The sequence below is a fragment of the Adiantum capillus-veneris genome, chromosome 19 (genome assembly GCF_014529385.1).
Source record: "Adiantum capillus-veneris isolate H3 chromosome 19, ASM1452938v2, whole genome shotgun sequence".
Classification (NCBI taxonomy): domain Eukaryota; kingdom Viridiplantae; phylum Streptophyta; class Polypodiopsida; order Polypodiales; family Pteridaceae; genus Adiantum; species Adiantum capillus-veneris.
This window is the reverse complement of record NC_140949.1, coordinates 102,780,995-102,808,954: the sequence shown is the minus strand read 5'-3', so window position 1 is coordinate 102,808,954 and position 27,960 is coordinate 102,780,995. Positions and strand designations below refer to the sequence as shown.

General features: G+C 42.6%; 1 protein-coding gene and 2 pseudogenes across 4 annotated transcripts in view; 2 read left to right on the top strand and 1 right to left on the bottom strand.

Moving 5' to 3' along the window:
- The first annotated feature begins 274 nt into the window (after window positions 1-274).
- Window positions 275-2,023, top strand: LOC147434572 (uncharacterized; annotated as a pseudogene).
- A 2,326-nt stretch (window positions 2,024-4,349) lies between these two features.
- Window positions 4,350-5,051, top strand: LOC147434571 (flavonol 3-O-glucosyltransferase UGT76E12 pseudogene; annotated as a pseudogene).
- Window positions 5,052-12,113: 7,062 nt separating this feature from the next.
- The window catches only part of LOC147434569 (mitochondrial outer membrane protein porin of 36 kDa-like), a 73,666-nt gene continuing 57,819 nt past the window's right edge, over window positions 12,114-27,960 (bottom strand). For all 4 annotated transcript variants that reach the window (XM_086491032.1, XM_086491034.1, XM_086491036.1 and 1 more), the window contains 3 exons: window positions 13,200-13,286; window positions 12,885-13,093; window positions 12,114-12,784 (listed from right to left, as the gene is read on the bottom strand). In XM_086491032.1, the coding sequence (XP_086347158.1) occupies window positions 12,487-12,784; window positions 12,885-13,093; window positions 13,200-13,286 (594 nt within the window). In that variant the 3' untranslated portion in view covers window positions 12,114-12,486. The remainder of the gene's footprint in view (window positions 12,785-12,884; window positions 13,094-13,199; window positions 13,287-27,960) is intronic.

Below are 27,960 nucleotides of genomic sequence, written 5' to 3'. Positions count from 1 at the left end.
GAGGATACCTCACCCTTGGGCTTTTCCAACAGTTGATCATGATGGAAAAGAGAGAGTCAAATGTAGGTGGTGCATCTTTGCACATAAAAAGACTCAATTTAGTGGAGAAGGATCTTCAACCTTGCAAAGGTGTGCATTAGATGAGCATGCGACGTCAGGTCCGCATTCAGATGCGAAGGCAATATGGAATGCTCACACTAAAAAAACCACAATTCCCATAGAGAAACACATTGAAGTGCTAACAAATGAGGAGAGAGAAAGAATCATCTCAGTCATGCAAACTTTGTGGTTTGTGGTTCGTAGAAATTTGCCTTTTGATGAGTTTTCAAAGCTTTGCAATTTCCAGCGTTTCATGCGGACACCAAATATGCCAATTGCAAGTGGATATTCAGCTTATACGAGCACAAGTGCAGGAAAAGAGTTTGCAAATGCCATCAAACAAGTCTATTTGGAGAGATTAAAAGAGGAAATTGTTGCTAGTCCCTTTTATTCTTTGCAGATTGATGAGAGTACAGATGTAAGCACTCAACAATACATGATTCTTTATGTTACTTATATGCGGAAAAATGGCAATGGCTGTATATGCACGTCATTTGTGGATTTATTGCATGTCAAAAATACTGAAGCTGAAAGCTTGTATTCTACCTTGATAGCATTTCTGGACAAAATGAAGCTGCCATTGCATAAAATGATAGGCATTGCAACTGATGGTGCCAGTGTTATGATAGGTGCTAATAATGGTGTGGTTTCGAGATTGAAGAAGGTTGTGCCGCATCTTTTGAGTTTTCATTGTGTTGCACATAGAGAGTCTTTAGCTGCAGGTGATGCATTCAAACTATACAAGGAATTCAAATTTGTGGACAAAGTGGCCAGAAAGTTTTATGAATGGGCTTCCAGATCCGCAAAGCGACATCTATCATTGGCAGAAGTTGTAAAGGACTTCAATCTTGGTCGCAATGGAAAACTGAAGTTGTTAAAAATGCATGATGTTCGATGGCTCTCAAAAGGGCAAGTTATGATAAGGATAGTGCGCTTAATGCCGGCTTTATTGACTGTCTTGAAGGCAGAAGAAGCGGACTTGTATGTATACCTCACAAACTACAAAATACAGTTTCTTTTACACTTCTTTGCAGATGTCCTTGGAGAGCTCAATGTCTTGAGTTGTAAACTTCAAGAGGATCACATTGATATCTCTGCTATTGGTAACCATTTGAAGGCTTCTATAGAGTCTTTGCAAATGGCTTTTCTAGGGAATGTATTTGGGTGTGAGGCTATGTACACTCAACGTTTTTTGACAAAGGCGATAAATCAACATGGCATCATTGATTACATTGATTCCTCAGGAAATTCACATTCTCATCAACTACATCTTGGCCCTATGTGTGACGAGGATGTTCTTGATCCACATGAAACTTTGCACGGGGTGGTGAATAATCTGGCTTACATGGCAATTATGTACATCAAAGGCCTGGTGGAGTCATTGTCAAATCGTTTTAAGGTTGATTTTGATCTCTTTGAAGCGGCAAAGTACTTTAGCCCGAAGGATTATGATCAAGACTTGCAGAAACTAGATTTCTTTACGATAAGGTGGCTAGATGTATTGTGCAAACAGTTTGGAAAAGGAGCCAACTATTTCATTAATGAAGAAGAATGCAAAGGAGAACGCAGATCTTTTATCACACGAATTCGTAACTGCTTCAAAGGTAAGAGTATGCATTCAGCTTGGCAAGATTGTTGCAACCATGAAGAATGGGAGGTTTCTTTTCCATGGACCATGAAATTATGGAGAGCTCTGCTTTTACTTCCACTTTCATCAGTTGCCTGTGAAAGAGGCTTCTCAAAAATGAATAAGATAAAAAACAAGTTTCGTAATAGATTGTCTCTTCCATCATTGGGCTTAGCAATGTTTGTTGGACTCAATACTCCGAAGGCTTCATGTCCTCAAGATGTATTGTGGGAAGAATGCTTTGATATGTGAAAATCTATGAGGAAACGAAGGATAGCAAGCTTGGAAACAAATTGATTGTTACTATGGAATTTTATTTGCTTAGATATTCAGCCAAGCGATATGATTTTGTATCGAGGGCTCTTTTGCATTGTATTGGTATTGAAGGACTTCTAATCTTATTTCAAGGCAGTTTTGATTCTCCAATTTTGTACTTTAATGATAACAGTGAATTCATATTCATTATGTCATTGGTTTCATTTTCTCTATTTCTATGTAATTTCAAAAATTTTGCCAAGTTGTGGTCCGTGGATTGTGGTTTGAGAATACGTTGTTTAAATAATGAATTTTGTCAAAGTTATACTAAAAGGATGGTTAAAATGCATGGAAGAGTGTGAAATAAGTGAAATATTAATGTATGGGAGTATACAATAAGTGAAATATTAGTTTTCTTGGAATTTTGATGAAGAAGGGTGCAAATTTTTCCTTTTGTTCATTAGAAGGGTAAATGTAAAATTTGCCCTTCATTGTAGAAGGGCATAAGCTGCACATGCCTGTCATTAGACATTTGGGGTAGCCCTTCAAATCCTATCATTGTGGATAACCGAACTCAACAGTAATGCTTCTTTTAGAAAGCCAAAAATAAAAAATGTGTAAAGCTTTCCTGACCTAAAGCCATAGCATTTTGTACTGGTTAGCAAGTTGCTGTACATTTTCACAGCCAGTATCAACCTTCTCCCTCACACACATTCACACACACACACACAGAGTCGAGACACGGCCGAGTCGCGCGCGCTCGCACACACTCTTCTCCGATCTGTCGTACACGACAGTCCAGTAACATGTATTAATTTTTTTCAGCGTCGCGCACGCACCCTCCAACGCATACGTGCACTCACACCGGTCGCTGCAGTAGAGAAAGGAAATGGAAGGGCAAGATGGTGAGTCGAAATTAGCAGTGCAGGTGGATGTGCGGCCGCACATTCTGGCGATACCATATCCCATGATGGGGCATATTACTCCAGTAGTGCAGCTGTGCAACATTCTGACAGCAAGGGCCGGATGCAGGGTGACGATAGCGTGCGCTAAGGAGGCGGTGGCAGGCTTGTGCAAGCTTCTTCCGGATAAGTACGAGTCCAACATGATGGTGCTGCCCATCTCGGATGCTCTTCCAACTTCTTCACTCGTCGAATCATGGGATATCGGACGGCAGCATGTGACTGCAATCCATACTGTGCTGCCGCGCTGCTTTTTTGCACAACACTTTGATCGCTTCCGGTCGGATGGGCATTTGGTGTGCGTCATCTCCGATCTTTATCTCAGCTGGACGCAGGACGTTGCTGCCCAGCTTGGTGTACCTCGTCTGGCTGTGTGGGTCTCCGCCCCTGCTGAATTTCAAGTACGTTGTACATCTTGGAGGCGAAATTCAAAGTTAATAGGTGAATACATTATAATATTAAATGTCCATTTCACAGGTGTACTTTCATGCAAAGGAGCTAGTGAAAGTTGGAGTATTACCTTTCAAAGGTAATTGCATAGAATCACAAGAAGATTTAGAAATTTTCTCATGTAGGAAAATGGAGTCTTTTTCAGTGTTTTTCATACAATGCATAACATTATGAGCTTCTGCTTGAGAGGCACCACATACCTAGCTAGGTACGATTGGGGGCAGGGGACCACCGGGCCTGCGATCTCCTGCCCCCAAACGTACCAGCTAAGTATGCGGTGCCTCCCTCGCAGAAGCTCACGATGTTGAGGTAAGTCACAATGTGAGAATTATTGTGAGAATTTGTCCAAAACTTTTTGTGAATGGACTCTCTCTCTCTCATGTGTACATTTGTGTGTGTGTGTTGTGTGTGTGTGTGATATATATATATATATATATATATATAGAGAGAGAGAGAGAGAGAGAGAGAGACGTAATCAGTTAGGCATTGCATGTTCATGCAGCTCCACTTGGGAGAGGAGCAAATGATGTCGACATCATGATACCGGGTTATGGTGGAAGGCTCCCTATCTATCATCGAACAAATGGGGCATCTTCGGAGGAGGAGAAGGTCACAATAGATGGGCTTCCGACCTTGAATCGTAGTGATTTTCCTACCTTCCTACAAATAGAGGACTCGTCTGACGAGATGTTCTTCACTTTTATTGAACATGTCAAGACTGGGGTGCAAGCGGCTATGGTCCTTTTCAACACATTTGAGACCTTGGATAAAAATCTCCTGGAGACCTTGAGGTTGCAAGGAGTCCATGCCTATGCTATTGGTCCCCTCTTCATGTTGGAAGAAGTAGTTATGAAGAAGCATGTAAGTCTCTCCCCCCCTCTCTCTCTCTGTTGCACACCCACACATGCACCGTAGACTCTCTCCTCTTAACAACTTGGCATCTCTCAAGTTCAAGTATGCTTTCCAATGTACAGAAATCATATCAGGAGAGCAAGAATGCAACCCCGATTAAGGAACAGAAAGGCAAAGAGTGCTTGGATTGGCTAGATGAGCAAAACCCAAAAAGTGTAATTTATGTGGCCTTCGGTACTTTAGTACAACTTTCATTGGCTCAAGTGAAAGAGCTAGCGAATGGATTGCTCAACTCAGGTAACCCTTTCATTTGGGTGTACCCAAAACCCACGGGAGATGATATTGAAAGCAAGCAAGAGTTTATGGGTTCCTTCTTAGAGCGATGTCAAGGCAAAGGGATTGTCTTAGATTGGGCACCACAAAAACACATTTTGAATCACCCTTCTGTCGGGGCTTTCCTCAGTCATTGTGGTTGGAACTCCACATTGGAAACTATTTGCTGCGGGGTGCCTGCCTTGTGTCTACCCTTTGCTAGTGACCAACTTCTTCATTGTAAGTTGATTGTTGACGTGTGGAAGATAGGCTTACGGTTTGAAAGGAATAGTGCTGATGGACTTGTCTTTGCAAGTCACATCTCACAATCTATACAAGAGTTGCTTGTGCATGACAGTGGCAAGGAAATGCGTAAGAGAGCTCAAGAACTAAAGGAAGTTACGAAAGCCACCATTGAAGTAGGAGGTTCTGCTCACACAACATTAGATGTGATCATGAAGTTGATTCTCTTAAAAGCTCATTTGGAAGAGTAGTTAAGGACTGATGAATGCAGAATGCGATTGGTGGAGTCTAGCCATGTAGGAGTTTTGAATCAAAAAAGTTTCCAATAAATACTGCTATTAATGACAAGTATAATATTTTTATTGGCCATATTGTACATCAAGAAGATTTATATCGCAATGAGGGAAACAATGATAACAATGATTTACTAATCATTGAAATGCTTTATGCACATGGACTCTCCCCTTTTTCTTTTCCAGGTTCAAAAAGAACATGGCTTTTGATCCATTCTTCAAAGTCAAATGTTTGTGAAGAATGTAGTTTGGAAGTTATGCTTTGTTTTGTATGTCCTACAATATATGGTAGTGTGTGTGCTCTTTTTGTAAGCTTTATTATTCGCTTTTATGTAGGTGAGAATATGGATATACATTTGTGTACATTTGTTGAGGGTACTGTGATGTATTGCGTTATCTTTTTCAGCACATGTAGAATGGAAAAGTGGTTGCAAGATTGAAGCGTTGCATCTATACTAATGTAAAAGGGGGACGGACATATTGGCTCTATTTTTGGCTTTCTAAAAGAATCCTTAAGAGGAGAGTTGAGTAAGCCATACTTTCAATGTTTTCAGTGATGATTGATACTTATCTTAATGTTATCTCGATTTTAAAATATTAAATGGATCCTTTCGTTTCATCTTTCATTTCACATCGTCACATGGCTCGACTTCTCTTCCATTCTATTCTTTTAGAATGTTAAAGTGAAGCTTTTTCATGCGTTCTAAGATTTGGGTAAGCCTACAAAGCCAGAACTCTTTGTAATGTGTTTTTGAAAAGTGATAAGGCCAAATCAAGGAATTTCATAGACTTATTTTGATCAATGCATTTGGATCGTTTAAATCTACAAAAGATGTGTAGATATAAGGCTTGCTTAAGTGGAGAGCATCAAATGTCACTTTGCAACTACTCTTACATGTCCCTTGTGCATGTGCGGCTACACATATTGGCTCCATTTTTGGCTTTCTAAAAGAAGCCTTAGAGGAGAGTTGAGTAAGCTATACTTTCAATGTTCTCAGCGATGATTGATACTTATCTTAATGTTATCTCGATTTTAAAATATTAAATGAATCCTTTTGTTTCATCTTTCATTTCACATCGTCACATGGCTTGACTTCTCTTCCATTTTATTATACTAGAATGTTAAAGTGAAGCTTCACTATGCATAATTATATATATATATATATATATATATATATATATGAACAAACTACAGTAAACGAAAGAAAATCGATAAAATATGTGAACTTAGTTCAAAGACCTTGCAAATTTCAAAACAAATGCTAGTATTTTCGGTTTCCTTCTTTGCGAGAAAGAAACTTGGTCGCTTAATTAAAGAGGCATTCCCGAAAAATGCTTCACTATAATTCTAATTAAATTCAACCTAATGATTTTATCACTTTCTAATTGTTTTAGAAAGCCACGTGGCCCTTTCACTTGTTTTCTCATTATACCAAATCTTATGAGAATCTAGGATTCCTTTTCATATGAAACATAGCTAAATACTTAAATTTCCATGTGAGTGAGTTCAATGTCAAGCATTGAATACGCGCAGATATACCTATGACTAGTGGAGGGAGAAGATTTACTATATGTAAAACCTATATAGTGCATTCAAGGACTATTAATCAAACCTCTTAGTTGTAAATTTTTAACGAATAAAAGGGACCTTTTTCTTATTCAATCTATAAATTTTCTTTCAAGATAATTTTTTCAATACCTTTCTGTATGTAAAAATGTGAGAATATATAGAATTAATAATCCCTACTATTGAACTCCCGTGATAGGCAATTTTTTCTTGTACTGACCCTCTGGACCCATGATTCAAGGACCTTTCAACTAAGCCACTCACGCTAGCACTTGCATTGCTTGCGAGGTTTGTTTTCAGTAATAAAAAAACAACCCTACGATCCCCTTGTCCAGTCTTTCGACCGCTATCGAATAGTGCCACCTAGCATTGTTGTTGTTGTTGACCTCTACCATCACCTAGTTTAGTGTTTAGGGTTTAAAGTTTAAGGTGTAGAATATAGGGTTTGGAGTTTTTGATTAATTCATGAATTTAAATTGATAATTTCTTGGAAATTAAAAGAAAATCTTATGCATAAAAAACAATGCTTTGTTATTGGTAATGAAAGTTTGTCGTTACTATCTAGGTACTATGAAAAGTGTGTAGTGCATACCAATTCTACTAGCATTTGCCAAAGCCAACAATTTGTGTGGTATCGATTGTCATTTTGATGTCCTTGATGTTGGTGCCACTAATTGTGCAATAATTCTCTCCCTGGGAGACATCAATAGTACCATTTGTAACATGTTATGTAAAGGTCATCGATACCACTTGATGTGTACAATATGACCCCATGGTCTTTATCAATACTACGAGACGTGTGTATGATTCTGCTTTTGTATGTGTCGGTACTATCGTTATCCGGGCCATGACAAAAAATTGGAAGGGTTGAACACCCAAATTGATATACAATCTTTCCAATTTACATTTCAAAATTGATAGCAATTAACAATTTAAACAAAAGTGAGATAATTAGAGACACAAAAAAGTGTTTCTTCTTCAGTTCATTATACAAAAGAGATTATTACATTATTTGATTACAAAATGAGAGTAGAGGCCAACTGGAAAGAGGATAAGTAAAGGATAAAAGGATAAGAGAGTATAATTAAGCGCTGGAAACCACCAACAAACGTGTAGTATTCATGTCCAGTTTTGACGAGCGCCTTGACATGGAAGAGGGGGAGAGGAAGTTAGGCCACTTCTTTTGGCGATTCTATGTCTTTTAAGCACTACTTGCAAAATCCACAAGTAGCAATGGTTATAAAAACAATGATTCCCACCACAAGCAAAGTGCCTCCCAATTATCTATCTGCAATTATCATCATGTTAATCCCCAAGCAATATGTAAGTGAAAAGAAAATTAAAAGTTGACAAAAATTAACATATAATCCGTCTCCTTTGATGGAATGAACTATTCTTATGTATTTACAAACATCACAATACAAATACATACAAGAGCGAATTTGGAGAATATATGTGTATCCTGTTGTGATCTTCTTTAAAGCGGGAGATAAAGCAATGGAATCACATTTGTTTACTTTGACCGTTGGTACCATTGACATCCCGTACATGAACGTCAAAAGTACTGGCATCCGCAAGAACAGTGTCAGTATTTTTGACGCTTTAAAAAATGATGGCATTGTCCCCCATCGTACATCCTTTCTCCGATTTGGTGTTGACTGCTTATGCAAGCCATGAGTCTCGATAGTCCTAATGTCTTGTAAGTTTTTTTTACGATGCCTCAAAAAAGGTGCGCTAAGTTTATATCAATGTGTTGTAGTGCAGCAGAAGGGTATTATAATCCCTTTAAACTAACAAAAAGAAATGTATATAAAGTTACTAGTTTTACCAATTATAAAGAATTAGCAGACTTTAAGAGACAAGGGTATATTGTATTCCTTTAAAAATTCATAGATAAGAAATTTTTAAGAGGTAATGAACAAGAAAAGAGCTTTTCGAGTGCAAAAATCCTCTTGGTGTTGCTTGCTCAACTTCTATTGCGCCTTATGCTTGTGCTCGCCTCAACTTTCCCATCTCCTTTAACCATCCAAAAGTTGAGCAAATGTCACTCTAGGATGCCATCCTGAATGGAATCACGCCAACCGCCCCTCGCAGCTAATAATGTAAAAATAGTGTTTTCTTTGGTTAATCACCTACCAAAATAGAGATGGAGTTGAACGTGCTGCTATAGGGGGCATTTCAATGGTCTACCCAGATATTCTTGTTCTTGCAAGTCGCAGTGCACACCAGAAGTTGATGAGGGGCCATGCACCCCTTGTCATAAATATTAGAATATGAAAAAATAGGGGCAAATCCATCCCAAAATAATACAAAAGCATATTGGGAATTTTTCAATTTTGAGGGGTACTTTGGGAATTTGAACAAATTAGAGAGGTATTTTGGTAATTTTTCTATAGGCTCAAGTTGTAATAATGTTGTTAATGATGACTAAATATCTCTCTCTCTCTCTCTCTCTCTCTCTCTCTCTCTCTCTTACACACACACACACACACAAGAAAAAAGGGTTGTATTTTGTATACATAAGAGAGAAAGATGCACAATGTCCTATCACCCAGGGGAAGTACAAAAGTGGGTTAACAAAGTACGAACTATATATACATCAAAGTGGCATATATGATGAACGTAAAAGAAACCACTATGGGAGTGCATAATGCCATGTAATGTGGCCATGATCTTGATGGAAAAGATCTTACAATCTTGCCCCTCTGTGAAGAAAGACGCATCGACGCTGCTCCATTCCCTCTTACAATCTCGCCCCTCTGTGAAGAAAGACGCATCGACGCTGCTCCGTTGCCTCTCTCTTTCTCTCTCTCTCCATTCATAGGAGGGGTCACAAACTCCTAGTTGTATAACATGGAAAAATGGAATGCGTATGAATAACAACTACATGTCTTAAAGTATGAGTAACTACAATATAGTAAGTGCATAGAAACACAATATTGCTTGTTTTATCTAGCAACATCTAATTGCTATATAGGAATTTCAAAGTAACTATGATTTTGCTACTTCTATTTGGTAAATACACAAATTTGCTATATAGTAATTGTTCGGAATTAAGATTTCTACTTCCATCTAGCAATTAAGCTAAAAGGACATCTAATTTTTTAGTTCAATTTGGCTCACACACAAGACTTGCTATTTGTATCTAGCAATAGGGATGTGATTTACAAAAAAAAAAAATATGTACCAAAACTACTTGGAAAGAAAACTAATAAAAGGTACAAGTGATGAGTACATAGAGCTCGAGGACAGTGAAGACTCAAGCAATGCAAGAGTTAACAACTTTCAACAATGTCAACCAGATGAAGAACCTCAACCTATGTCCCAAAGATCTATGAGAGTAAGTAGAGCCCTGAAAAGGTTTATTCCTTCCTTCAGCCATCTCTTGGTCTTAGATTTTAGAGAACCAAAGTCATACGAAGAAGCAATGCAACACGAATCCAAAGAACAATGGCCAAGGAGCATGCAAGTAGATATGGACTCGTTACATCGCAACAAAACATGGGAGCTGATTGATTTGCTTAAAAGTAAACCGGCGTATTGCAAAACAGATGGGTGTACAAGCTGAAGGAAGCTGAACACGGGAAGAAAACGTACAAGTCAAGGAAGGGTTTTTTGCATAAGAAAGGTATTGACTTCAATGAAACATTTTCTCCTGTTGTGAATATAAATTCATACGTTTTACGCGCGTCAAAGAGTCTATCAATTGTTATCCATGTCAAAACTTTAGCTTAACTACAGTTCTATTTAGCACAAATTTACTAGTTTTGGTGTTTACCTAAAAAAAACTAGTTAAAACAATGTTAACCAAAAACAAATTACAAAGAGACCATAACATCTTGAGAGATTCTTGACAGTGTTTTCTCTCATAGCCTAAGTTTTTTATTTCCTTATCTCATAAAGGTAAAAATTATGTTTTTGGTTTATAAGATTCCATCAAAAAACCATAACCCCTTTTGATGCGCATAGCTATAAGTGGTATGGTTCAAAAGAAGATCTATTGTTCAGTCATTTAGTAAAAATCTATTTGGGAAATTAAGAATTTATGGACGTAGGTTGAAAAGCTTTGAAAGATTCAGACTCAGAATACTATCCCAAGCCTTTTTTAGATTTTGAAAACAATTTTTGAGACCAATCAATGAAAGCAAACTTTCCATTACTGGTCCAAAAATTTCAAAGGTCAATTTATAATAGAGGTGCTATATTTTAAGATTTCAAGATTCTAAATATCAGCTTTTCCACCACAAACCGGAAGCAAAGGAAAGGCCACAACCTTCTGCAGGAAGCCAGGGATTCTGTAGCGCTTGTTGCTGCTTTGGTCGATATGCGCAGAAACAGAGGCAGATGGACAGATGCATGCAAACAGGCAGATAGTGGGGAGCAGTCTGCTGCAGAAGGGAGTGCATCACAGGTGAGACAGGAGCTGCTACAGGCGGACGAAGCCAGGGGTACTCTCTCACTGAGTGTTTGCCTACGATCTATTTCAGGACTCCCATCTACATGGCATAGCCATTAGGAGCAGAGAAGATGGGTGGGGAGGAGATGGAGAAGGTGGAATAGACAACGCAATGAAGATGGGTAAGAGGAGACGGAGAAGGTGGGCATAGGTAGCGAAGAGGAAATCTGGCAGGAGGAGAGGACGGTTTGGTGTGTGGTGGAGGGGAGGGAAATCTTCCGTCAATTGAATTTTTTTAAAAAGTTCCCAGTAGATAATGGAGGAAGTAGACAAGGCAACTGATAGCAAACTAAATTAACTCCACTCTATCGCTAATCTTACGATCTCGATACGTGGCAAACGCACCTTTCATCCTGGCCACCAACATATCAAGGCAGGCAATATTAAACCCACTTAATTAATATAAGCAATAGGAAAAGCGTTTTGACGAAGGGAAAATAGAACTCCAGTCGATCGCTAATCTTACAATCTCGAAATTGCGATTCGAGGCAAACGCACCTATCATCCTGGCCACCAACATATTCAGGCAGGCAAAATTACAACCACTTAATTAATATAAGCAATAGGAAAAGCACTTTGATGAAGGGAAAATGGAACATACATCCAAAATACGCGGTCAAGAGTTGGAGCAATGGACAAAGCTCTCAATATAAACTGAAGATGCCATGTAAAAAAAAAGGTCAAAACCTACAATGGCCTACAAAAATGACAGAGTGACCCAATGCTCAATGCCCCTCTATATAAAATAGGTAAATAAATGTCAAACTATCTCCTGCAGTACCCTACATATACCTTCCAGTGCTTAGTTAACGATCCTCCTACAAGAATATCAAAAAGTGTTTGCTATCCTTAACTTGCAATGTGGCACTAATCAATGAGCTCTATCCGAGGGTCCACAGTTTCTCTCTACTATGGTCTTATGTAGGCCTATTGCGAGGCTACGCCAACACTCCCCAAACACACTCCAAAAGACACAACACCATCAAGATACATGATGTTAAATCTGCAACAAGAGAAGCAAGTATACCTTCCAGTGGCTTCTTGTGCACCGAATAAAACACTCTGTGATGCTCAAAACCAGCACAAAGAATCATCCTTGGGGCCCAAAACTCCACCCCAAGCTTTACATTCCCTTGTGTATGGCAGTTGATTATGAACTAACACGTGAGACAGTGGACGAAAAAAATATCGTACTCGATACACAAGTCCCTCGGTCTTTAAAAAATGTGCATTTGCTTTAGTGACGGACCGTAACACCTAGAACAAAATTGATCTCAACCTTTCTTTATGGCGTCTTATTGTAATATTAGAGGCTTGGATGTATAAGACCAAACCACTGCTACCAGAATTCCAATAATGTTGTAACTTCATCATGGCTTGAGTGCCAAAGCAAGCCCATACCTTGCAGGCTGCTCCCAAGGCTTTGTAACTGAAAGAGTAACGGTTGACTTGGGCCTCCACTCGTGTTGCACAAGGCCTGCCATAGTTCCATGATTGTTCATCCTTGCCTTCACAGTAGTCATCGGGTCCCATGCAAAACTATTTCCAAATGTGAAAGTATTTTCATGCTTTGAGAGTTTATGAACTATCTCTGCACCCACTGTGGTCCTCTTATCCTTTGCGGCGTTATGTACATAAGAGGCCTTCAATGTATCACCTTTGTCCACCCTGCACACCTCTCTTCTCATAAGCCATACTTGATAATTGCAGTTTGTCAGGACCATTGGTAGACACAACACTACTACAACTACTGATGTATGGTACTTACAAGAGTAATGCCACCGTGAAATCAGATTCATTGAAGCCAATTCCTGCATTATACTTGGTGAAAGTTCCAGAATTTGTGTCAAACGCAGCCTCCCCACCGGCTGCAAATCGTCCATTACCAAACACTCCATTGACTTCTACTAGTGGAACGGCAGTTAAGCCACTACTGCAGCTAAGGCCAGCATTCTCATGATGATATTGCACCTCCAACTATATCCCAAAAAAAAAAAAATCCCCTTTTCATACAACCCCCAAGAGAAAAATACCAGGCAAATGAACACATGTTAAAAACAGAGCATCAACAGTCAAAACTCACCTTTCCCGAATTAGGATCTGGAATGGTAATATTGATGATAGACTTGCAACCTGATGCGAACTCGTCTATTGTGATTGTTGTAAAAATCTGTTCAAAGACTCTCTCTCTCTCTCTCTCTCTCTCTCTCTCTCTCTCTCTCTCTCTCTCTCTCTCTCTCTCTCTCTCTCTTTGGAAAAAGTCAAGGCTGTATATTACTGAGTACAATATAATCCCCAGCGGATGCCAAAATAGCCTATCACGTGGGGTGTACAAGCTGAATGTAAGGAGGAGAGCCACTATAGTGACAACTCGACTAGAACAATCTCATGGTGGTCGGTGTGACGAGTGGAGGAGAAACCACCGAGGGGCATAATGCCACGTACTCTGGCCACCTGTAAGAGTGAAGAAGAGTGGGGATCGTGCCCAACGCCGAAGGAAGGCAAATCGGCGAGCCTCGGCTGCTCGAGATGTACCTGAGGAAGAATCCCACTGCCAAATCAGGGTGTGAATGATGTCCAGCCAAATGGCAGTGAGGGTATCCTGAAGGAGCTGTGGAGCCGCACTTAGAATGTGAAGACAACAAGCTCTCCAAACATTCCATAGTGTAATACTAGTGATGACTGAAAAAACTTCATCACGTGTCTAAGAATCCCCCTGTCAAGCAATCTGTGGTAACATAGCCAAAGTCCCTCGCCGATAACCAGCCGAGGTAAGCATAAAGGCTGGATCTGTGTATGAGCCCTCATAGAAAAGATGGGGGCCAGGCATCGGCATCAACCATGAGACAAATCCCCAAGTAAGAAATCCATGATGAACACCTGCTCTGCTAAGTAGAAAGCAAGCTGCAAGCCACACTACATGGGAAGCTGAGCATGACCAAAGACAGTGTGCAAGTGACTCAAGTAGTCGCAAAGGACAACGAGTACATGACGGATCATGACCCATAGTAGCTAGCCAAGTCCCAACTGGAAGTCCCGCATGTGCAATCATCCACATGAAAAAAGAAATACGACGAGCCGCATGTAAATCCCAAATGGCAGACCAAAACTGCTGCAGATAGGCATGGGAGAGGCCTGAATGTAACCAGAAACGCATACGAGTGGGCTGATCTGGCTGCTGACTCATCAATGCTAACCATCCAATCCTGACAGTGTACTCAAAGAAGGATACAGGCGCACCGGTGGGGTCAGAGTGAGGCCAATGCCACTCTCATGGGTCCCAATAAAGCTGAGATAGGGCACAACCCTCCCACACCCAAAGCCTCCAAAGTGCAGCATCAGCGGAAGCGAAACGGGGGTCAACACAACGACGCTTCCCGCGGGAGCCAACTACTATGATGGCCTCCCATCGAGCGCCGGGAAGGACAAGGTGCGGAGAGGTGGCATCATATGTCAATCTAGCATGAATCCCCTGAGACTGGTCAGTATCAACTGTGAACAGCATGGTGTCTAAACGAACTAATAAGAGAGTGCTCTGAGCAAAGAGGCCTTGCCTTCCCAGCCACAATGGAGAGGCATCTGAACGGTGCCTCTCATGACTACATCCCACTGTGAAGGAACGGCGGAATCAATCTCAAGCAGTCTGTCTGTCACCCCGCGACCAATGTCATAATGTTCTGCCACAAAATCAACATCCAGCATACGTGTCTCATGAAACAACCGCATAGAGGCACCAAGGCCAGTGTCCCAGGCAGCCCAATCAATGTGAGTCCTCTCTCCAAGCTGACGGGGTGGATCAACCGAAGAATCAAGAACTGCATCCCGCATGGCATCAAGAGCAGCTAGCAAATAGCGTAACATGAGCATAGTGTCATCAATAAACTCCTGATCGATAAGGTCTAGAGCTGTAGGTACTGGCATGGTCAAGCCACAAAATGAATGACTCTGAGCACGAAGAAAGTCGGACATAGTCTCTCCTACAAACAGATACAGATATGCTGTTAGAGGACATCCCTGACGAACAGATCAAGAAAGCTCAAAACTACGACTGACACGGCCACCAATAGTAATAGCACTGCTGGCAATCCTCAAGAGAGCGGAAATGCCTGAGATCCATCTCGAAGGGAAACCCATCCTGGCTAAAGATCCTTCGAGAAAGTCCCACTCAACACGATCGTATGCTTTCTCGAAGTCAAGGATGAAAAAAGCGAGAGGCTCAGAAGATGATCTGACCCACTCTACTGCCTCATAAAAAGTGAAGATATTATCCAGGATACATCGATCCATGACAAAGCCTGTCTGAGAAGTATGAATAATATCTGGTAAGAACGGCCGCAAGCGATGGTTGATCAGTAACGCTAATATCTTATAGACCGAAGGGAGTAGGGTAATAGGTCTCCACTGTCGGAGCTGAGTGGTGTCACCCCCCTTCGGAATAAGAGATATGAGACCTGAACAAAGATCCGGATGCATATATCCGGATGCAAAGATGTCCTCATAACCGCGAAGGAGTGGTATATGCAATACATCCCAATATGTCAAATAGAAAGCTCTAGTGAGGCCATCCTCTCCTGGACGGGAGGATGGATCAAGACTCTCTATAGCAGCATGGAGCTCTGCAAGTGTGAAGGGTGCCAACAAGATCTCTGCCATAAAGTCTGTACAACGGTGTCGCGTGTGATGCCAGATCCGCTCACGCGCAAGTAAAACCTCAGTAATGCATACATCAACAGTGAACAATGTCTCAAAATAATCTGCAGACATATCAAGTATAACGTCAGGATGCATATGTAGTGTCCCCTGAGCATCGCACAAAGTCCGAAGGGTGGTGCCAGGAAGACGCTCTTTATGCGCAGCGAAGAAGTCTTTATTCATTCGATCAGCTTTAGCTATCCAATGAGATACTTAAGCATGATGAGTGAACTCAAACCCAGCCTCCTGTACGCGACGAATCTCCTCTGTGAGCTCTGTCTGTCTAGCAGTGAGATAAGCATCCTGAGGCCACTCCTCAAGCAAGCGCTGAGTGGAACCAAGAGGGATGTGAAGATCAGACTCGCGTACTCTCAACTGACGATGAATAATAGCGATCTGATCACGGCAGTAAATACTAGGCTGAGTAATGCGATGAGCAACAAACTCTCCAGGGGGTCCACAATAAGAAGCATCCGTGGACCATAAGTCACGAATCTGCTGCTGCAATACTGGAGTGGTGAGAACACTGTCAGGGATGCGGCACCCTCGTCTCTGAGCAGAGGATCTAGTGAAGGAGATAAACAATGAGATGGGTAAATGATCTGAGAGGCTGGTCCCTCTCCATATAGTAGTGAATCCGCCTAGAGTTGCTGCCCAAGGGCAAATGAAAAAACGATCAAGTCGCTCTAATAATCTCCCCTGCTGTCTCTGAAACCCCCAAGAGTAATGAAGTGTAGCAGGGTGGTGACCAAAAGAGTGTATGCGCCAGGCGTCAACACCTTGAATAGCTAGAAGAAATCGATCCCAAGCTGGCTGCTCATCGGGAGAAATGGATGATAGAACTGGAGGTGTGATGGCTCGCCAATCAGAGTCGCTCTCAACGTTGTTGAATCCAACAACCCAAGAGTCTACAGAAGGTAGAACAACAGCCAAAGAGGACCAAAATGTAGCCCTCTCCCGAGGAGTAGTGGGTGCATAGACTGACATAAAACCAATGATAGATTCCCGAATCCGAATAGAAACATAACCTGCTCTGCCAACGACAAGGGTGCCATGCTGCTGAACTGAGGCCAAGTAACGTGGCCCCACTGAGATGCATACACCGCAACTGTGTCCATGAAGATCCAGAGCAAGCTCCCAAAGAGTGCGGGCGTCCGAGGGCATGAGATTGCCAAAGGGAGTGGTAATCTTATGCTCCTGTACTAGCAATATATCCACAGTGCCCACTACATGAGCGTGTAAATCTCTGCGAAGTAAAAGCTTACGGGAACCTTTTACCTCAGAAGTCTGTAAACCATTAGCATTCGAAGAAACTACATGTAAATCCATAGACTGCATGAAAGAGTTTGAATAGCATCTGACTAACTGCGCATCTTCTTGGAGGCAGTTGGGCCATCCAAAGGGTGAGCTTCAAGCGGTAGGAAAGCTACCCGCAAGCCCTCTCTAAGATATGGTGTCTCATTGCACCAACTGCGGACCTCAGCTTGTTTACATTGCATTACCAATGCTGCAGCTTTGACACCCCAAATGCGCATAGACATAGGAAGCACCACATCTGAGGATACATGAATAACCATAGGCAATGAATAGCAAGCATAAACATCACTCCACTCCATAGCACCAATACATGAAGGGTAGTGAGGAGACAAAACATCAGGAGCGGAAGTAGACAACCATAAATGAAGCTGAGCCATAGTCTGTGCGTGCACAAAATGTAGAACCTGATCCTCGGACCATTCTTGAGCAGCGTGGAATGGAAGGAAAAAGGAATGGGTAGGCTGAGAGCGACTGACTATTAAAGAGGGAACACAACCTGTCTTGTGATGCATAAGATAGAGCTGCACCCGCAATGGCCCTTCCGAGTCACCGCACATCTCAGCCCGATGAGTGCCCCAGGAAAGAGGGCAAGAGCTGAGAGAACTGCGTGGGACGTAAGCACGAGCTGCTGAGGGAGGGGGAGGACCAGAAGACGGAGGGGGGAGAGTAAGGGCGAAAGGAAGAGGAGGAGAAGGGAGAGGTAGTAGCGGTGAATGATCCATCTACATGGGAATAGGGACCTCGTGAAGAGGGGAAGGAGCTGGCGAGGGAACTGCAGGTGAAGGAGGAGCTGGTAGCAGAGGTAAGTGATCCTGTCGTGAAGAAGAAGAATGGCGAGGAGATGCAGAGGGTAAGGGGGTGGTGGAAACTTGAGAGGGAGCAGGAGCTGAGGCAAGAGCCCCTTTGAGCAGGAACAGGAGTAGCTAACTGCTCCTCCAAAAGCAAGCACCCGTGAGGGAGATAACCTCACCGTACAGGTGCATTTTCAGCGCTGGTTATGCGCTGAAATTGGATTGTTTTTCAGTCATACGGACGCCATAACCATTGGGAACAATGCTCCTCTGTTAGAAGACAGTTCGGGGACTGTTTAGGATTGAAAACAGGGCAAAAACCAATAAATACAGCGTGCTAACTTTACTGTTTTTGGACAGAAATCAAAGTTGTCACAAGATGGGCACCACGTGCCAATAGAAAAGAATAGACTTGGCGCCCCTTTTGGTATTTCTTTATATTGCATCAACACAGTACAAGCCGGTACTCTAGACTCTGCACCTTCTCCAGGAAGCATGCCAGAAAACGAGCCCATGGCCTCATATTTAAAAGCCCTAAAGCCTTCAAGCTCAAAAGCTTTTGGTCCAAAAGCAATGCCAAAAAGCTGCCAACGTAAATCACAGAATTCCGTACACTCTGCCACATCAGCACTCAACGCAAAACGCGAAAATCTGTACAGTCTGCCACATCATCAACCAGTGGAAATCCGGAGTGTCCGTACAGCTACCACGTCATCATCCACGCGTGTGTGTGTGTAGGTCCTGCTTTATTCTTAAGTCTTTATGTCACTTGGGCCCCATCAGACAGGGTCCCCACAAGTTGGAAGGACTTCTTCTGCTGATGTTGCTTGTTCTTCTTAGTGTTTAGGCCCCTCGGTCGTGATCTAAAGGTTGGCTCTGATCTTCAATGATTGGATACGTCAACAGTTTGTGACAGTGGAAGTGAGTTCCAACAGGGGAATTGGTTTCGAGCAAGTTTTGGGACTGTTACGCTGCTTTAATTTTGCCAAAACAGGTAGTATCTAGCTAGATATAGGCAAAGAATTCCCAAGAGTCTTCTTTGTAATTACCCTCTTAAAGAATAAAGAAATACCTAAAGGGGCGCCAATTTTGGGGCCTACAGGTTGTCGGTGTTTGCTCTCGGAGCATTCTAGCTTCCGAGCCGTGTGTGAGCTTTAAGTGTTAATTCCCGTTGCAAGTTCCCTTTACAAAGAGCTCTCTCTCTCTCTCTCTCTCTCTCTCTCTCTCTCTCTCTCTCTCTACTAAAGTAAAGAATTTTGGATGAAAGCCAAAGCCTACCGCCCGAAGGGCCGGTTTCAGATGACTTGGAGCAAAGGAGAGAGCAGTTGTAAACCACGAACCAAAGTAGTAAGAAAAGCACCCCAGTCTAAAGACTATTGCCGACTCTGACCATACTCGCATGGTGGGAGGGATCAATGTAGTATGGTCCACGGATAGGACCAAGGGTAAACATTATCAGTCCTTTGTATGGAGCCATTATATGGCTCCTATGCTCTCTGTCACTCTGTCTTTAGCAATACATGATGAAATGTAGCTTGCCCAAGTCTGAATAGCCTACAAGGTGTGGCAAAGAACAAAATGCATAACTGAAACCTCAGTCCATGTCTCTGTGCCAGTAAAAGGTAGGGAGAAGGAGAGCATGGGACTCTGCCTACTACCTAGCAGAGAGCATGCCCTCTATGCACGTCGTAAAATGTACAATCGAACCAATAACGGACCAATGTTGGCACCGTTAATTTAGCTCTAGAAGAGGCGCACAAGCTATCAAGGATCTAGGAACATGAGGGGGTGGTGCGCGCACATTAGAGGTGGAGAGGATAGTGTGTCATAGGTGGGGGTGTGTGGCAAGGGGTGATGGTGTTGTAGTGTCAAGGGATGGGAGCGGAAGGAAAAAAGGGGCCGATGAAGATGGCGGAGGTGGGAAGTCTGTCTCCATAGCTAAATGCGAGGAAGCTTTGGGTGGGTGCCGCGAAGTAGAGGGCATGTCCGATAACGGCTGAATCGGTGAGTTGGTGAGACCTGTGAGATTGTCGAGGAGACACACTATGGAGGTGGTGCGTGTGGTACTGTTGAAAGCGGCGCCTGCCAAGAGTATGGTAGCGAGGAATCGGTGAGTTGGTGAGACCTATGAGAGTGTCGAGGAGACACACTATGGAGGTGGTCGGTGTGGTACTGTTGAAGGCAACGCCTGCCAAGAGTATGGTAACGAGGAACCTTCTGTTGGGTTGAAGGCCTAAATAACTCCGTTTTGTACATTTTTATACTTTGTCCTGGACACATTTTTTAAAGTCACTTATAATAAAAGTGGGAAAACCCAAAACTCACTTATTGAGTTTTCCACAAAAACGTGAGCTCTCTCTCTCTCTCTCTCTCTCTCTCTCTCTCTCTCTCTCTCTCTCTCTCTCTGCTTCGATCCCTAGCACTTCCTCTCTGCTGCTCCGCCTCCTACTTCTTGCCCCAATCCTGCACTACATCGCGACGTGCACCTACCGGTACCCTCTGCTTTGCGCTTTCAACTGGTATCAGAGCCCTAGGGTTTCACAAGGACCTGTGCACGTGGCTGGACAGCAAGCAAAAGGTGTTTTCTTGCGACAATCTCCACTTCTGTCGCGAACCCCCTTACTTCCAGGGTCACCGGGGATACCTAGAGTGTCAAAGCAGCCCAAAACATGCTGTTTTTAGGTCAAAAACAGGTTATTACAGCAAAGTATAGGTTCTCTCATGATGTATTAGGTTGTGGGAACGCTTGTACTTGGTCCCTACTACCCAAAATCACCCAAATTTGCTGAAAAACAGGTTCTAAAACAGGTGTTTACAGCAAATTACAGATTTATGCAAGTTTATGCAAATGTACATTTGATGTATTTGGATTGGGGAAAGTATTGAATACTGTAATTTCCGAGCATTAAGCAAGTTTTGGATGCAAAATGCCCTTTTCGAATCAATTTTCTGCACTTTTATGCTAAAAATTGGGGCTTTTGTCCATACATGCTCCCAAAACTATGTTTTTGCATTATGTACACTCTTTGAAGTTAAAAAACAACAACATTTGTTGTTTTGGGCAAAAATTTGCTTGCTTAATTTTCTGCACAAAAAATTCAGAAATTGCTATTCTTGCCTAAACTTGAACAGTTTTGGCTCAAATTGCTTCTGTGACACTTTGGAGCTGTTGTGCACATTGCGGTGAGGTTATGTTCTGTTTTTGGTGCTTTTTGCCCAAAAATTTCAGCATTTAAGCCCTCTTGTTTGTGCAACTATGGCATCGACTTCCTCTGACGTTAAGATCTCTTCGAGATCAAGCGGTTTGAGGGAACAGGTTTTGATCTTTGGAAGGATAGGATTCAAGGAATCCTCTTTCTTAAAGATTGTGACAGGGCACTTGAAGCAAAGAAGCCAGAAGATATGTCAGATGCAGCATGGGCTTACATTGAACAAGAAGGCCATTACCTACATTAAAATGGCCGTCTCTGACAAGATCTTGGTAGATCTCAAGGGTCTTGTCAATGCGTTTGAGTTGTGGGAGAAATTGAAGGCAACGTATCAAAATACGACCCCAGTTAATCAGGTGCATTTGATGCAGAAACTTGTTGGCATGCAATTAGATGAGTCCAAGAGCGCTGCAAAGCATTTGTCATTATTTACCTATTGATGACTCTACCTGATTCTTGGGAAACATTGGTGATGACTATCTTCTTGTTGATAACTCTACCTGATTCTTGGGAAACATTGGTGGTCTCACTGTCAAATAATCCCAACTTGACTTTTGATGGAGTTAGGGATACAATATTGAATGAAGAAATCAGGAGGAAAGCAACTGGAGAAGGAGTTGGCTAAACCAACATGGTTAGAGGCAGAACAGAGAAGAAGAATGCCTATGCACAGAGAAGTAAGAGTAAGAGTAGAGAAAGGTAAGGGTGATGTGACATGCTATCAATGTGGCAGGAAAGGTCACAAGAAACCCGACTGCAAGTACTCTAAGGCAGAATAAGAAAGGAACAAGAACCGCGGAGACAAAAAGAAAGAGAAGAAGGAGATCAAGACAGATGCACAGGACAGTCCAAAGGACAAAGAGAAGGCCAATGTGGTCTCTAGTGTTGTTATTGAGGAGCTGTCAAATGTTGAAGACATCTTATGTGCCACTTTGTCAGTTGATGATGCTCATAAGTCTGATGCCTCTCTCAATATTCATACACAGGATATGCAGATCACCGACAATCATGTAATTGATGCTTTATTGACTGTTAATGATGCATTATCTGTAACAGACTTGGACACTCCAAGTCAAGAATCAATCGCGACAGCACCAAATAACCACTTATAAACAATTCAAAGATCACAATAGATTTGCACTGGCCCGGCGGAGTTCCGTGCCTAGAGATATTGGCCCCAAAGACTGGCGCCCCTTTCGATATTTCTTTTTGTATTAATCAATTCATAGTACAAGAGAGTGGGTCAGGATTCACTCTCAGACTCTGCGTCCGGATGCTCTGAGAAGTGAGGCCCTCACCACTAATTTAAAGGTTACAAGGGATGCCCAAAAGCCTCTAGAGCCCCAAAAGCTTCAAATCAAAAGCAACTACTCTCTCTCTTTCTCATTGCGTAGAGAAAAAGCAAGATTCGTGTCGCTCGTCATTAAAAAATTAAAAATTAAAAAAAAATAGACTCCGTGATTTCCGAAAAATTAGGGTTTCTGGCAAAAATTAGGGTTAGAGAATTTTAGGGTTCTGGCAAAAATTACGGTTTCTGTTGTCCATAGCCACGTCATCACTTTGTGACATACCCCCTTCTTGAAAGCATTGTAATCGATCGCAATTACGCCTGCAAAACCGACAAAAGCCATAAACCGTCTTAGCAGACACTGACTGTTAGTACCTACGTACTAGGGACACACATCCAGCACATGTACCAAATCGATAGTCACATCACACGACATCACAGGACATCACCAAACATCATAGGACATCACATAACATTCAACATTCATTCGGATCTTAGACCATGATTTATCTGCAATGTAGCTAGCAATCACATCTAGGTCCAATCGGGACCTCAACGATGTCCGATTGACTAACCCGTATTGCAACCATGTCTATTCAAAATCAAGTAGACCAAAATGCTACAGTCATTTCGTCTATCAGTTCCTGCACTCACAAGAAGTCAAGAATAAATCAGTATCATAATCAGGAATTCCATTTCATAAAGTCATCCAGCAGAATACTGTCAGCTCTCAGTATCCCTAAAGCTCAAAGAGACATCAGTGACTTTAGTATCAGAATCGAGGCATCTGTTGACAAGGGAGCAGAGTGACTCCCCTCTTGTGCATCCCACTGCACCAGATCTCTGGCCAAGCTGAATTCTGGGTTCCGTTTGGAGTAGACTATGCTAAACCAAAACGTTGAGGTAAAGTTTCACAATCAGAGGAGTATCTGCTAGGTCCTCCTCCTCCATCCACTTCGCATCAAAAGCAAGAAGCTTCTTGAACTTAACCAAGAACTTCCTTCGGACTTTACCTTTCTTCGTATCGTTATGTGCCAAAATCTGTTCAAGAAAAAGGATCTCCTCGTTTTCTTCCACTTCGGGTTGCTCATCAGACTCCCCATCATCAGACACATCACCCTTAACAGGTTTCAAGAGATTCACATGCAATGCATTGGGAATCCTCCAAGCATCTGGCAGTTTCAATCGGAAGGAGATTTGGAAAGGTCCGTAGTATCGCATACTAAGCTTTGGAAAAAGCCTCTCCTTTCCCTTTTTCTTTCGTAGGCGTGCCTTCTCAAAACGTAAGGGATCCCAATCATCCTCCTTCAATTTCAAGTCGCGACAATGGCGATCCGCTGCCTTTTTCTGACGTTCTTGAGACTCCTGCAAAGTCTCGCGAACCTTGGCAAAAGCCGTATCCAAATCTCGCGAATATTCATCTGCTTCAAATATCTAATCTTTCGTGCTAGGGAAGGATGGAACCTTCGCAGCACTTTCAACAATCTCACATGGCGTCTCCCCCGTCGAAGAGTGTATCGTGTTATTGTAGGCAAATCCTACCAAAGGTAAGTTCTTTTTCTATTGAGTCTTCGGATCCGAGATACAAGACTTCAATAAATCTAAAATCACTGAATTGGCAATCTCAAAGTGCCCGTCAGTCTGCAAGTGGAACGATGACGAGAACTGCGACTGCGTGCCAATGTTCTCCCAAATTGCCTTCCAAAACAAACTCATAAATTTGGGGTCTCTGTTGGAGACAATCGTCGGAGCCAATCGTCTCATAGGTGCCATGTAATCGGAAAATCATCGTGATCTTTCTGTGTTCTCGAGAGATCAAAAATAAAATCCATTTCAATATTTTCCCAGGTGCGGCTGGGTATAGGTAAAGGCTATAACAATTCCTGTGCCTTATGCCTGTCAAACTTGACCTTCTGGCATACTGCGCACAAACTCTTCCACATCCTTTTTCAGTCTCAGCCAAAAGAAGTATCTCTCTACCCCTTCATGGTAGTAGCAATGCCGCGGTGACCCGTAAAAGGTGGCCAGTGGCATTCAGTCATAACCTTTTCCCGCAACGGCTGTGTAACGCACAACATAGTCTTTCTCATCAAGTAGCCTTCCCGTGGGGAGTATCCAGCTACTGTCTCCCCATCCCGTATCCGTGTGAAAATATCTGCAATATCTGTATCTGTGGCATACTCATCGACCATATTCGCCCACCGCATCTGCTTTTCCAAAAACTGCTTCTGTGACAAGAAGTAGTGTAAACTCTGATGGTCTGTAAAGACAGTAAAATCCGCTCGGAGTAGGTAATGCTGCCATTCACTAAGAGCATGGATAACCGCCAAAATCTCTCTCTCAAATATCTATGCTGTCATCTCCGGCTTAGACAACAATCGGCTCTCATAAGCCATGACATAGCCTTCTTGCATCAAGACCGCACCCAGACTACGACCACAAGCATCACAATATACTTCAAATGACTTTTGCAAGTCCGGCAAAGTCAAAACTGGTCCTGTAGTCAATTTCTCTTTCAATGTATGAAAGGCAGTCACTTCTAGGGATCCCCACGAGAAAGGGACTCCTTTCTGTGTCAAGATATGCAAACGGGAAGCAACCTCTACAAACTTCCGTATGAACCACCTTTAGTACGGACACAGTCCCAAGAAGCTTCCAACTTCATGGACATTCTTTCAATCGGGCCAATCATATATAGTCTCTATCTTGGCCGAATCCACTTGCACGCTTGCTGCTGAGACAAAGTGTCCCAAAAAGTGTATCTTTGAAGCAGATGATCTCTGTGTTCTGCCTCATTCTTGGAGAAAACAATGATATCCTCAAAGAAAGTGACAACAAATAGACAATGCTCTCAAAAAATCCTGTCCATCATTCGGTTAAATGTCGCAGGAGCATTGGTTAAGCAAAAAGGCATCACCGAAAAAACTCAAATAACCCAAAAGTCGTCCGAACTGCTGTCTTGTAGACGTCTTCCGGCGCGATTCGGATCTGATGATATCCACTCTTCAAGTCAATCCTACTAAAGCACAAGGATCCCTCTAACCTGTCGTATATCATCGATCCTAGGAATCGGAAATCTGTTCTTGATGGTGATTTTGTTGAGAGCTCTAGAATCCATGCACATTCTCCAAGATCCGTCTTTCTTCAAAACCAAGAATATTGGAGAGCAATACGGTGAAGTACTAGGCTGGACAAGACCCTTTTCCAAGAGGTCTTTCATTGGGTTCATAATATTTTCATTCTGTACTCGACTCACATGGTAAGGTGGCCGATTTGGTGGCGTGCTTCCAGGTATCAGATCAATGCTTTGATCTTCAAGCCCTCTGAAAAGCAATCAACATGACTGTGGAGAAAAATCTTGGCGTTCTTTTGATCAGGTCAAAACATATTCAACCTTTATCCATCGTTCAGTTCTCTCCCAAAAGCATGAGTAAGAAACTGCAGTTCATCAAGTACAATCTCTAAGCCCTTCATTTATCAAAGTCGCTTTCTCGGCCCGATAGTCAACCACGGCGTAGTTCTTGTGGTACCAAGGGATCCTGAGTAGAACGTCACTCGCGTGCCCTGAACACCCCAATCATTGCAAATGAAGATTGCCAATGCTCGGTGTAATGGCAACATCCCATCCGGGTGCCAGTCGAACTACCTCCACCTGTGGTGTCAGTCTGTCGGGCGTAATTCCAAATCGAGCCGCCAATTCCAAGTGAAAAGAAGTTGGCCTTGGCTCCTTCAAAAGAGCTTCCTGATCCTTCACTTTGCCCCAAAAGCGACAAAGTTTGTACTTTCATTCATTTGATTCGATGCATGTTCCACGCCATGTGGTACCAGTTCTGTTTTTCTATCTACCTTTCCTGCCACGTTCCTCAGCTGCTCTCGAACTCTCAGGCCTGTCGTGGTCTTTATCATTCTGTTCTTTCTGTGCTTTTTTAGGGCACTTCGTGGAGATATGTCCATGTTCCCCGCATCCAAAGCACTTCCCCTCTATGATGAATCGAGCTCTCTCCTCAGGAGTAAGCTTGGGTCGTGCATCCTTTTTCTCTGGGTTTCTCTTTTTCTTTCTACTTTCATTCCCAAAAGTCTGTTCGGCTCGTTGTGTCATGGCCTCCTCTGTGGGGTAGGTCTGACTGCGAGAGTGAATGGCAAAGCCCCGCTTCGCATGACTCATCGACTCTTGAATAGAAGCTGACTTCTGCTCCAAGCAGTGATCTCGGATCTCTGTAGGTAGACCCAAGGTAAACCGCTCAATCTGTTCTCTGAACGAGATCTTCTTCAATGAAGAGGCGGGTAGAAAAGAGCTCCAGAATCTTTCACAATAAGCATTGATTGTATCTTTCTTGGTCGTCCAAAGATGGTTCCAAGCAGCTCGTACATCTCGTTCATATTCTTGCGTCAACCAAGAAGAAATAAAAGCTTCTTAAATTTCAGCCATTTAACTGGTGCAGTCTTGTTTAAAAGAAGCGTGGACCACCAAGTACGAGCATTCCCCTTAAGATAAGAGGTAGCTCTCCGAATCTTGGAGTGCTCTGAATAGCATCCTCCCGCGAAAGCAATGTGAAACTGCTGTAAAAAAGACAAAGCCTTCAAAGCATCTGAGTATCCTGAAAAAGTATCAAACTTGATCGAGTGGCCACCTTCCTTAAACTCTCGGACTTTCTTGCTTTTATCTTCGAGGAAGTCTTACTGGTTAGCTTTGTAAAAAAATTCTTCTTGTTCGCATAAAAGTTTCCGTCATCGGAATCTGAGCTGTCTGTAGACGAGTCCTCCGTAGAACTGTCAGTCTCTGGGCGAGATGTAGCCTTCTTTGCCTTTTTCTTGCCCTTTCCGAAGCTTTGTTTCTTGCTTCGCTTTTTGCTTTTTCTGTCTTCTTCGCTCGAGTCTGAAGAGCTAGAAGAACTGTCAGAAGAAGAAGAAGAACTGGGTAAGCCTTCAAACTTGTCAAGCTTCTTCTGTTTCTTTACCTTGTCGAAGGTTGACCGATGACCCAAATATCCCGAGACGTCAGTGCCTTTCTTCTGCTTTTTGCCGTGCTTTTTGTCTTTCTTTTGCACGTCAAAAAGCTGAGCAATCCGTGCATCAACGACGTTCTCCAATTACTTCTCCGTATATTTCTTGGAGGCAAAATGTTTCTTGAGAGCGAGTTTCGGGAGTGGTTGTGGTTCTCTGCCACTCCGTCTGTACTTCTTCCAAAGAGGTCTGGTTCATATATTTTGCAATCTTCGGGTCCTTGGCAAAATTGAGCATCATCTTTGTTGCATCGCCAATCAATTGACGACACTCCATCTCTTGCTGCTCCACCTGAGTAGGCCTAGGCGGGCCATACTCCGTGCCAGAATTTTCATTGTGATCCCTACCCGCATCTCCAGATGCAGAGGGAGTCGACTGATCATTGCCTGAAGCCATAAGTGCCGTGGAAAAAAAAATTGGGGATCAAATTTCCCGTAGAAGAGAAATCGGCCATGCTCTGATACCACTATAACAACCTTGGACACTCCAAGTCAAGAATCAATCGCGACAGCACCAAATAACCACTTCAAAACAATTCACAGA